Source organism: Talpa europaea (assembly GCF_964194135.1).
Source record: "Talpa europaea genome assembly, chromosome: 1".
Taxonomy (NCBI): Eukaryota; Metazoa; Chordata; class Mammalia; order Eulipotyphla; family Talpidae; genus Talpa; species Talpa europaea.
The window spans coordinates 56,763,546-56,776,739 of record NC_140073.1 but is presented as its reverse complement, the minus strand read 5'-3'; the positions used below and the strand labels follow the sequence as shown (position 1 = coordinate 56,776,739).

Below are 13,194 nucleotides of genomic sequence, written 5' to 3'. Positions count from 1 at the left end.
GTGTGTGTGTGTATATATATATCTCTCTATAAAATAAATCTTTAAAAACACATATATATTTAAATATTTACATGCATTTACACATATTTAAATATACATATATTTAAAATAAATATATGTATTTTTCAAAAGATTTATTTTATGGATACAAGAGCGGGGGTATTGGCCAGGAGTGCCAGGGGTGGGGGTTGAGAGGATTCGCCAGAGACAGAGTGGGGAACAGAACAGGAGGATCTACTGAAATACTCTGTTGAGGGGAGCAATGGGAGAGAGAAGAGAGGTCTGCTGCACCATGTGGGTTAACACCCAGGCTGGGGCTCGAACTCCTGCTGTAGTGGCTGCTGATAGCGTCACAGTGGTGAGACTTAAACCCCTGTGCCATCAGGGAGGCCCCTAGCAACATTCTTAGTGGTGAAAAACTGAAATCCTTCCCTTTAAGGTCTGGATCAAGACAAGATATCCACTCTCATCACTGCTTTTCAATATAATACCAGAAGTCTTTGCGAGAGCAAAAAGGCAAGAGAAAGACATATAAGGAATTCAAATAGGGAAAGAAGTAGTAAAACGACCACTGCTTGCAGATGATATGTTAACATATAAAGAAAATCCTAAACAATCCATGGAAAAATTAATTATAATAAACCAGTTTTTATCAAAGTAGCAGGTTACAAAATCAATAAACAAAAATCAGTAGCCTTCCTATTTGCAAGCAATCAATCTGAAGAGGAAGAAATTAAGAAAACCATCCCATTTACAATTATACCAAAAAATTAAATACCTGGGAATAACCTAACAAAGGAGGTGAGTGACCTATACAAGGAAAATTACAAAAACATTAAAGGATATAGATGAAGACACAGTGAGTGGAAAGATATCCTTCTGCTCATGGATTGGAAAAATTAACATTAGCAAAGTGGCCATCCTGCCAAAAGCAATTTATAGATTCAGTGTGATCCCAGTAAAAACCTCAATGGCACTCTTCAAAGAAATGGAACATATATTGTTGAAATTCATATGGAATCACAAAAACCTGAAATAGTCAAAGCTCTCCTGACTAAAAAAGGTAAGACTAGAGCTATTATACTCCCAGACTATATTAAAAACATCATCGTACTGGAACAAAACCAGACATACAGACCAATGGAATTTAACCGAAAGTCCAGAAATAAAGTCACACATAGATCAACTAATCCTGGACAAAGGAACAAACAACATAAACTGGAACAAAGAAAGTCTCTTCAAAAAATGGTGCTAGGTGGGTCTCCCTGGTGGCGCAGGCAGTTAAGCATTGCACTGTGGAGCTGTCCGCAGCCTCTGCAGTGTGGGCTCGATCCCTGGGCAGGGAGCTACCCACATGGCACGGCAGACCTCTCCTGACTAGCCCGCTGCTCCCCCTCAGCAGTGTATTTCAGTCAGTCTGCCTGTTCGGTTTCCCTGCTTTGTCTCTGGTGAATCCTCTCACCCTCCCATGCATTTGGCCTGTACACGGGTTCTTGTATAAATAAATAAATCTTAAAAAAAAATACTATTTAAAAAAAAAATGGTGCTATGAAAACTGGACCAACACATGTGAAAGAGGGAAACTAGACTACAATCTCACACCGTGCACAAAAAACAACTCAAAATGGATAAGACTTGAATGTAAGACTTGACACCATGAAATATATACACAAAAACATAGGCAAAAGAAACCATCACATACACCTCAGAAACATCTTTGAGGACTCATCTCCAGAAGAAAATGAAGAAGATAAACAGCTGGGCCTACGTTAAACAAAAAAACAAAAACAAAAACAAAAAAAAATCAAGGACTCTAAGAGTTGGCTCTTTCAGAAGATAAAACAAAATAGACAAATAATCACTAGCTAGGTTAACCAAAAGAGAAAACATTAATGAAAAAGAATCACAAACAACAAAGGATAAATTACCACAGATAATACAGAAAAACAAAGAATAAGAAGTTATTATTATGAACAATTATAATCAAAATAAATTCAACAATCTTGAAGAAACAAATGATTTCTAGATTAATATAATCTACCAAGACAAATCCAGGAAGAAACACATGAACTCAACAAACTGATCACAAGCATAGATTTGAAGCAGCAATAAAAAATACCCCCCAACAAAAAACATCCAGAAACAGAGCAGATGGCTTTACAACTGAACTTTATAAATTTTTTAAAGAACTAATGCCTATCTTGCTCAAATTGTTTTTAAAAATACAAGAGGGAATACTCACTGATACACTTTCCAATGATAACATAACCCCGATACGAAACCAAAGACAGCGCAAGAAAAGATTATAGATCAACAAGTCTGATGAACATCAACGCAAAAAATCTTTAACAAGATACTAGCAAATCAAATGAAACAAAGTTTATCAGAAGGATTATATACCATGATCAAGTGGGATTTATCCTAGGAATACAATAATGATCTAATACGCATAAATCAATGTAATACATCATTTGTTTTAATGCAACAAAGGTAAAGATAACAGTCATGATAATATCAAGATGGAGAGAAGGCATCCAATAATATTCAGTACCCCCTTATTATTAAAACTCTACACAAGACAGGAATCAAAGGAACCTACCTCAACACGATAAAAACCAAGTATCAGAAGCTATCAACCAATATAATACTCAACACTGAAAAACTGAAAGCTTTCCCTTTAAGACCAGAAACAAGGTAAGATGTCCACTGCCATCACTTTTGCTTAACTTGGTATTAAAGGTTTGGGCCAGAATTATAAGGAAATAAAAGGACTCCAAGTCTGAAAAGAAGTGAAACTCACTACTCACTACTCCAGTCATTACAGAAAATCCTAAAGATTCCTACTACAGAAAAAAACAGACGAATACAGCAAAGTGGTAGATAACATAATCAACATACAACAATCCATTGCTTTTCTTTCTTTTTCTTTTTTTAAAAGATTTATTTATTTATGCATACAACAGCTGGGGTACAGGCCAGAGATGCGAAAGGTGTGAGGATTCTCCAGAGACAGAGTGGGGAACAGGACATACTGACTGAAACACACTGCTGAGGGGAGCAGCGGGCAAGGCTGGAGAAGTCTGCTGCCCCATGTGGGTTTCTCCCTGGCTGGCTGGGGATCAAACTCTTGCTGCAGAGGCGGTGGACTGCTTCATAGTGTGGTGCTTAAACCCTTGCGCCACCAGAGAGGCCCCACTGTAGCTTTTCTTAATGCACTTTATATACAATGAAAAATGAGCAAAAGACATTAAGATGACAACTCCACTTAAAATTCCTTCAGAAAGAATTAAATACATTCAGAATTAACCTAACTAAGGAGTTGAAAGACCTGTAAGACATTACTGACTTTAGTGACATGGGGGTAGGAAGGACATCTCATGCTCACAGATGAGGGAAATCAACATAATCAAAATGACTATTCCACCTATAAACTTTAAAGTTTATATACCATAATCCTCATTAAATCTTCATTAAAATACCAACAATATTTTTCAAAGAAACTGAATATTGAAATTAAAATGGAAGTACAAAAGATTTTGCATTGCAAAAACAATTCTGAGAAAAAGGAGAGAAATAGCGGTATCACGTTATGAAATTTCAAACTTTACTAAGAAGCAACAGTACTTGAAAACAGTACGGTATTGACACAAAAATGGATATGCGGATCTGTGGAACAGATGTGAAAGCCACAAATAAACCCACATGTAGGTGAACACCTAATCTGTGATGAAAAAGCAGTTATGGGGGCCTCCCTTGTGGGGCAGGCGGTTGAACGCAGCACTGTGAAGCCGTCTGCAGCCTGTGCAGTGTGGGTTCGATCCCAGGCGGCCGGCAATATACCCACATGGTGCAGCAGACCTCCCCTGACTTGCCCGCTGCTCCCCTCAGCAATGTATTTCAGTCAGTCTGCCTGTTCTGTTCCCCACTCTGTCTCTGGTGAATCCTCTCACACCTGGTGAAACCCTCTCACACCTCTGGCCTATACCCCATTCTTGTAAAAAAAACAAAAAACAAAAAACAAAAAAAACACTATTAAAAAAAAAAAAAGGCAGTTATGACCATACCATGGAGAAAGGACAGTTTCTTTAATAAAGGTGCTAAGAAAATCGTAAATCCACTGATAAAAGAATGAGGCTGGGTCACTTCCTAACTCCAAACACAAAAATAAATTCCAAATGGATTAAAAATTTAGATATAAGATCTGCAACAATAAAATACATAGAAGAAAACATTAGTGGTATTTTGCATGACATCAATGATTTTCTGGTAGCTCAACCACTATGGTAAGGGAACTAAAAATAAACAACTGGGATTACCTCAAGTTAAAAAGCACGTATACAGCAAAAGAAAATATGGAAAGACTAAAAAGAGACTGCAATGAAGAGAGTATCGTACAATACATATTTGATAAGGGGCTAATATCCAAGATACGAAACTCAGAATTTAACAATAAAAAGCAAACATTCGTATTAATAAATGGGCAGCAGATACAAGAGATAATTCACCAAAGAAGATAAAATAATATGATACACATGCGAAAATAATGCTCATTACTGTTTCCAATGAGAAAGATTCCAGTTAAAACAATGACCTACCATCTCAACCGGTGAGAATGGCACAATATTAAAAGACCACCAAGTGCTGGAGAGTGTAGAGAAAAAGAGGATGTCTATTATTCTGCTGGTAGGAATGTAAAATGGTAGAATCACTACAGAAAGAAATCTGTATTTACCTTAAAAAACTAAAAATGGAAGAAATGTACAACTGAGCTACCCCACCCTGGGCATCTATCCAAATATGAAACCCTCAACACAAAAAGCCACATGTTCCACAATGTTCACAGCAGCATTATCTACAATAGGTAGGACACAGAAGCAGATTAAATTTCCATCAGTAGAGGACTGGATCAAAACAAGCTAGAGTATCTGTACTATGGATGAGTACACAGCCATAAGAAAGGATGAAATGATGCCATTTTCAACACAATGGAGGAAGTTTGAGAAAATTATTAGCAATAAAACAAATCAGAACGATAAAAACAAATAATGTATATTTAGCACTGTAAAGTCGAAGTTAAAAAGGAAGGGGTTAGGGAAAAGAAGAAGGGGCTAAAAGGGATGGTGATGGGGGGAAAAACAGTCTAAAAGTGAAATTTCTTTTCCAATGATACTACATGACTTAATAAAACATGAATGATTATGGAAAAAATAAAATAAATACATGATCTAACTGCTGGAAAGAAAAGAGCAGAGGAAAAGAAAAAAAAATCTTACAGTAGTTATAAAGCATTTATGTATTAATTACATAAGAAAATATATTTTGCCTACTAATGACTACCTCATGGACACAGCTCAAATGTTAACTTTCTGAGGTATGGTGGTACTTTTAATTTGCCACATAATCTAAAATGAATAATACAGATGATATATAGCATTTATGATTAACTAAATATAAATTTCTTTCCGCCTTTTTAATACCTATAATCATGTTAGCAATAGCCTGCTAAATAATCACAGAAGAACTGAGTGTCTGAATCATCTACCACTACATATTAATAATCTCATCTACATTAATATTTTTGAAAAGTATTCCTTACAGGACTGTTTACTAGGTTATAGTATATTTTTTCACTTTATTTTTTTAAAAAAGTCTAAACTTTTTGGGAAAAGTACAAAATATAAATAGAAACCTGTTTCATAAGCAACCAGGAGAAAAATATGAAATAAAGATGTATTTTAAGTCATTAATACTAGTTTTGATCTGACAATTTCTAGAAAGCTTTACTGTTATAACAAAGAATACTACTGTCAAAAGAGCTATATAAACTTTCTTTGAAAATCATTACATTTCAGTATTTATGAAACACCAGAATCTGATAATTTAGTCAAATGCCAAAGAAACCCTTTAATACTCACTCTGTTACTTCCCACAGTTGCAAACACTAACGGATCTCCTTCTTTACTATGCCAGTTAAACTGAACTCCAAACAATGGTTGGTTATGATCTTCCTATAAGCATGAAATCAATAAAAAAATTAATATATTTTAGAAATCAAAAAACAGTAAAACTGACCACCCCCCAATAGCTTTTTCCCAAAATGCAAGCTGCTCTTTTGTATACAAAAAGTTACCTTGACACTAAAAAGACATCTACTAATCTAGTTTCGACATTTTCAAATATCTGTATATAAGAGTTTTATAACAACTTATTTAACTGAAATCAGAAGTTAGGTAACAAGTACTCATCTATGAAAATATTTTGATATTTGTCTTCTACCTTCTTAAAATCAATGACAGACTTCTGAATCAAAATAAACAAGCAAGTTATGACACTATTTTCCTGAAATGGGAAACCAACAAATGACCTAAGAATTAATATAGCTTGGCTTGCACTCACTAAACTATTATGTTTAATTTTTCCCTGGTAAACTGATGCATTTCAGTTTACAAATTTTCAAATTACTACTTTATATTAGTTCTATAAAAAACAATTATAAATTAATTGTTTTATAATGAACTAGACTACTTGAGTATTGGGGCACATAAAAGTCAACAGATTATAACTTGACAGTTACCAGAAGTTGTAAAGAGGAATACAAAAACTCACTGTTATTCACAAAGCTATTTTTTTAGCTTTAGGATTTCACCAGCAATCTCTTGGTATTCAATAGCAGCTTTCATAGTCAGTTGAACACACTGTTTTCACTTTTTTTTAAAGATTTGTTTTTGCATACAAGAACTGGGGTATACGCTGGAGGTAGTAAGTGTGTGTGTGTGTGTATACAGAGAGAGAGAGAAGAGAGAGAGAGGGAGAAAGAGAGAGAGAGGGAGAAAGAGAGAGAGAAAGGATTCACCAGGAAGAGTAAGGAGCAGAACAGGCAGATCTACTGAAACACACTGCTGAGGGGAGCAGTGGGTAAGATAGGAGAGGTCTGCTGTGCCATGTGGGTAGCTTCCTGGCCAGGGATTGAACCCTGTGCTGCAGTGGCTGCTGATAGCTTGACAGTGCTGAAACTTAATCCTTTGTGCCATCAGGGAGGCCCTGCTTTCACTTTTAAAGTGCAACAACTTTTATTTCTATCCTTTGAAAAGTCACAGCTTTAGCTTTTTGAAATATTTAAACAGCAGTTAAAAACACCCATGGATATGCTACCTAAACATAGTTCATATAATTAAATATTGACACAAAATGTTATTTTGCTGCGTTTTTTTTTTAAATATCCTGAGATATTCCCTTTTTTTAAAGACACAGTGAGCAATGAATACTGCTCCACCACAGGAAAATAATTTCCACAGAAGCCATAGCTTTCTTGAACTTTCTGAAGACTACTTAAAATTTTTTTTACATCTATTTCAATGTATGCTGCTTCAAAGTTAACAGTTTTCAGTAACAGGTACCAGAAAGTGGGTTATATTTACAGGTTATTTCAAATTATGAAGAATACCATTTCCCAAAGTCTTTTATAAGTAAAAGCATAAAAAAATTAACCAGCCGACTTTACTAGGTATTCCCCATTTAAATTAAAAGAACAAAACAAAAACTAACCAAATGTAGATTGGACTGTACTCACTATGCAATCTGCATTGCAATAAAAACTTCAAAGTACTGTATTTTAAAACATTTAAAACTTGACAGAGTATCTTAATCACAATGTTTACCGCTGAGAAATAATTCTGCAGTCTACTAATGACTGCCACTTACCTTCAGACTATTGACACATTTGAAGGAGTATTTGCATTTCTTTGACTTCCATTTTCCCTTCCCCCAACTTTTTCTTCCGGGCGCGTTTGGTGTATTTGTAGGTGTATCAGGGCGCTCAGTGTTGGTACCACTTTCAATACTGACAGCATCATCCTGTGAACAGTAAATCAAGAAAAATTATATCAAACAGCAATAATGTATTTAGTAGCAAATGACTTTGTATTGGGTAGTTGCTGATTGAACAAAATGAACTTATTTTACAAGTAACAGAAACATGTACTTCTGTCTCCAAGTAATGATAAAAAGCACCTGCTAACATCAGAATTGCCAGTCACTTTGCCGCACTGGCTCACTAGTCTTCATGGCTTTTGACTGTCCCAAAAGGTACTGCTAGATCATGAAGTGCTGCTTAGAGAGCCTATTTGGTCTCCTGCTGGTTAGGTTGCTGGGATTCAAACCCAAAACTCTGGCTCCCAAAACTCATATAGATGAAAATCAGATCTGCATAATTACTTTGCTGCTCAATTTGGAGCACAGGGGTGGGTGACTTTGAGGCTGGAGTATTAGCGCTCCCTACTTTAAATGCAATTCTGAAAACCCTGTTATTGTTCAAATTCTGCTATTTTTAACACTTTAGTCATTTAGAATTTTTTTTAAGTTCTATATATTTTGTGCTACTTGTAAGTGAAATTTACCATACAGCTCTACGGTAAAAATGATATTCATAGTAGAACTTCAGTAACTCTCCCTCTCTAAAGTAAAATTCTCCTAAATGTTGGGCAGGATACTTTGAAAATCCACTGAATTTATACCCTCTCTCCAGTCCACCAGCTATATTAGTGGCCCTCAATCCTCAGAAGTGATTTCACAACCTCCTTTTATTACTTAGTCCTATAAATTCTTTGGGAAAAATATTTTGTTTTTAAATTTTATATATTTTTTACATCATTTTCCATTTTTGCACAGTATACGCATTTTCATCTTGGTTATAGTCTCCGTACAATTCCCATCACCACCACCCTTGTTTTGATCCTACTCCTTCCCCTCCCCACCCAGTGTGTCTCTGGTTAATAACTGCTTGTTGATTTTGATTTTTACTTTATTATAATTGGTCTTTTTCCTGGAGGGGAAAAGATTTCTTTAGCATAATCATTCCTAAATTCATTCTAGAGGAAGTCTTTTTCCAGAGAGCACCTATATTACCTGTTAGAATACAGCCTATGAACTACTTACTGCCTTACGGATTATTTCTATTTTTTTATTTTTTTTTATTTTATTTATTTTTTTTTATAGAGGCATGCTTATTTATTTATTTATTTATTTATTTATTTATTTATTATATTTGTTTGTTTTGTTTATACATGCACTGGGTACAGTCAGAAGCGCGGGAGGGTGAGAGAATTCACCAGAGCGGGGAGCAGAGCAGGCAGAAGGACTGAAGTACACTGCTGAGGGGAGCAGCGGGTGGCAGGAGAGGTCTGCGCACCATGTGGGATCCTCCTCCGGTGGCCGGGGAGCAGCCGGGGATCGAACCGGCGCCGCAGAGGCCGCGGGCAGCTTCGCAACCCAGCGCTCAACCGCTGCGCCACCGGGGAGGCCCACTTACGGATTATTTCTAAATGACTATTTCTAAAGCTAGTTTTATATTACTGAAGGTTAAAAATTAATTGGAACATCAAAAATATATTAAAAATTCATATTAAGTGGCTTAAAAACAATGTTATACAGCAGTTTCTTGAGAGTGATTTCTAAACCCTCAAATGGTTCCAACCAAAATGACATGCTTAAAAAAAAATAATCACAAAAGGGCCTCTCCTGTGGCGCAGCAGGTTGAGCGCAGCACTGTGAAGCTGTCCACAGCCTCTGCAACGTGGGTTCGATCCCGGCCATACAGTGAGAATCCCACATGGCACAGCAGACCTCTCCTGTCTAGCCCGCTGCTCCCCTCAGCAATGTATTTCAGTCAATCTGCCTGTTCTGTTTCCCACTCTATCTCTGGAGAATCCTTTCACCCCCTGCACCTGTGGCCTATACCCCAGTTCTTGTATAAATAATAAAAAAAAAAGTTTAAATATATGAACTGTAATTTAACATAAATATTATCAGTATAGAACTAGAATTATAAAATTTTGAAGTTCATTCCTACTTTGAAATAACTTTTTCTATTATCTTTCAACTGTGTTTATAGTTAAAATTTAGTGTAGAAAACTATTTTTTTCCTTTCATCAAACCACTGTAGCCTATATCACATACCTGCAAATTTTGAAAACAGTTTTGTTTCCATGGAAAACCATACACTATAACTGTCTTCACCATCTTTGAGCATTCTTAAGACTCTTTAGAATATAGGTTAATAATGTCCCTGCAAATGTCTTTCCGACCATTAAGGAAAAAAGGTTTGTTTCCACCCGCAATTTCATCTCTCCTTTCATTATTGATATACATGTGTACTGTTGGACACATCTGCCTGGATACCAACTAAGTAAAATAAAAATTTTAAATGTGTTCATTTATCATTTCCTAAAAAATTATCTTTCACTAGAGAAATAAAATAAAACTTTAAGACATTTGTATTCCAGCTCCCTTACATTTTGGTTAAAAGTCTACTGCTAATCAAGAAGCCATGCAGAGAGAATGCTACTAGGACATATTGCATGTTTTTATCTACTCTTGCCTACCTCCTCCAAGTGGAATCAAGAAGGAATCAAATGTAAATGCCACAGTCAAAATGTTTTCATTTAATCTAGAAATGTAATGAAAACTTTGCTTAATAGCTAGTATTGCATACAGGCCTATTCCCCCTTGGCCCCTCCTCACTGGAAGGAGACGGTGCCCCAGACAGGGGACCACCGTCTTCCCTGCCAAACAAGGAAAAACAGACAGGGATGGTCATTTGTCTCTCTTATTTCTGCCACAGGGTTTACTTAAGCAAAAGTCTTTGGATTCAGCCCGCTACTCTTACCACCAGGCAACCTGGAGTACATGTCCAGCAGCTACTCTGCAGTTAGAGGATCTTAAAAAGGCCAAAAACAGGGAGGTGGGGATATGCATACAATAATTTTTAACAGGCCCTTTCAGTGATGCGATTCACTTTAACAGCAGTCCCTGCGCAGGTGACCGCAGCTTAGCCTAAATAAAGGAAAAACGGTCCCAAAATGGGAGTTTGTGCCAAACCCCATCAGAGTTTAATAACTAACTTCATTGTAGTTTTGTTATAGGACAGCCCCGATATTGAACGGGTTGCCTGGCTGTGGGTCCTCACCCGCACGCTTAAAAGGGACTTATTAATACTCCACTACAGGCACACACAAGGTTAATAAAAGGTTTATTTACAAGGGAAAGGGAATTAAGGAAATGTACAACTCAGGGAGAAAATAGGGAAATAAAGTCTTTAATGCGTCCTACCCCACCCGAAGACCTGGAAACCCAAAGTCACTCTCAGAGCTGGCCGGACGCTGCGAGCTGGTGGAGAGCCAAAATGGGGGACCCCTCCAAAGCCCACGTGTCTGCCTTATATCAACCTGGCTGTTTAACCCCAACCTCAGGTCCCAGCCACCTTCCCTTTGGTGGTGATGGGATTTGGAGTTCCCAGTGTCTTTGGCTTTGGCCTGGGGTGGGGGTGGAGTCCACAAAGCCTGTATGAAATTAACTTTAGGACATCCTTTTCCCCCTAACAGTTTCAGCTCCTCCCCAATGAAAATGTAAAGGAATCAAGTAAGAATTTCTCAGCCCGCACCGGAGAGATGGTTGGCCCGATAAGACCGGCCTTCCCCTAGGGAAGACGGCCCGCCGCTCCTCCCCCGCCCTCTCTTGAGAACCATCCATTTTGTGCAACTCCTGGGGCGCCTCTCCTGGGCCGCAGTGAGAAGCCTGTATGGGATTAACTCAGTACATCATTTCCCCCTAACAGCTTCACGGAGCTGTCAGTTAAGCGTCTAGATTTACCCAGATTTTTTTCTTTTAACAACTCCAGCTCAGAACTACCACATCAGTCCCCACTGGCGTTCGGCCCTCACGTGCCCTTGGGCCCCGAAGGCGGGGGGCGCCCCCTCGGGGAGCAGCCGGGGAGAGCCGAGACCCGACACCTGGCGTCGGGCGCCCGCCGATCACACGCCCTCCGGGTCTCCGAAGAGAAAACTAGTTTCCAAAGTACTGAGACTTCTGCAGCTTCCCTAGTCTCGAGTCAGCGACCTTATCTGTGCCCCCATCACAATCTTCGTGGGGAAATTGAAGAAAATGCAGAAACAGGTCCCAAGACGGGGCCGGCGCGGGTCCCGGACGCAGCCCTGGGTTGAGGCGCGCGGGCAGGAGACGCAGCGCCCCAGAGTCTCCCCGGCGGCCCGCGCCGTCCCCAGCACCCCGCCGCAGACCCCCTCCGGCACCCAGGCCCCCTCCCCCCCGCGCCGGGGACGCGGGGCTTCGGGCCGCGCACGCGAGGGTGGCGCTCACGCCTGAGGGGCCGGAGCGCAGAAGCCGCGACCTCGCGCCACTCCCCCGAACGCCCCAGGGATTTCACACGGCGGCGGCTGTCACAGCAGGGTACGGGGGGGCTCGTGTTTGGGGCGCTCTCTCGAACGCGCGGCCGGAGTTCCCCGGCCCGGGGACGCCGAGATCCGCCCCGAGCCTCACAGGAAACCTGACCCCGAAGCCGCGCGCGCGGACCCCGCGCCGGGGACACCCCGCTCTTCCCGCGCCACCGGGGGGTCCGGGCCGCCGCGTCCCTCCGCCAGACTCGGAGAGGAGCCAGCGGCCCTGTCCGCCCTCGCTCGGGGCCGCCGGCCTCCCCCGCTGGGGGTGCTGCTCCCGGCGGCGAGCGCGCCCCCCGGAAAGTGAGTCCCCGAGCCCCGCGCTCGGCCGGCCGGCCCCGGGGTCGCGCCCCAGCAGGCGCGGCCGTCCCGGAGGACCCGCCGCGGGCCCTGCGCCCCCCGCCCCGCCGCGCCCCCCAGAGCGGCCGGGCCGGTCCCGCGGTCCCCGAGGGACGGGACCCCCCGCGCGCGCCGCCCTCGCCCTCGCGGGACGCAACTTCGCCCGGGCCCGCGCGCCGCCGCCCGCCGCACTCACGTTCTCGTCGCCGGAGAGGTCGGGGTTGCTGTTCTCGTCGCTGCTCAGCTTCTGCTTCTTGGCCGCGGGCATGTCCGCTCCCGCCGGCGCCGGCGCCGCGTCCCTCTCGGACATGCTCCGCCGCCTGCCCGCGGGCTCGGGGCGCCGGGGGCGGGGCCGCCGCCACACCGCCGTCAAGCACGCCCGGCCCGCGCCCGCCGCGCAGCCGCCCCCGCTGTCGCAAACCGCGCCCAGCCGCCGCGGCGGGCGAGCGTGCGGCCCCGCCACGCTGCTGAGAGAGGGGCGCGCGCGCGCCCGCCCGCCCGCGCCCGGCCCCCGCCCGGCCCGCGCCCGGCCCGCGCCCCCCGCCGCCCGCCCGGCGCCCCGCCGGCGCCCCGGGGCGCTGCCGCGCTCGTCCCCGGCCCCACCGCCGCCTCGGGCAGGGAGGGGCGC

At 42.0% G+C, this 13,194-nt stretch overlaps 1 protein-coding gene across 3 annotated transcripts in view; it reads right to left on the bottom strand.

Annotated features, from left to right (window-relative positions):
• Window positions 1-12,876, bottom strand: part of EED (embryonic ectoderm development) — a gene marked incomplete at both ends in the record, with an annotated part of 35,992 nt that extends 23,116 nt beyond the window's left edge. For all 3 annotated transcript variants that reach the window (XM_084253390.1, XM_084253391.1, XM_084253392.1), the window contains 3 exons: window positions 5,916-6,008; window positions 7,702-7,854; window positions 12,763-12,876. In XM_084253390.1, coding sequence (XP_084109516.1) covers window positions 5,916-6,008; window positions 7,702-7,854; window positions 12,763-12,876 — 360 coding nt within the window. The remainder of the gene's footprint in view (window positions 1-5,915; window positions 6,009-7,701; window positions 7,855-12,762) is intronic.
• Window positions 12,877-13,194: the final 318 nt, after the last annotated feature.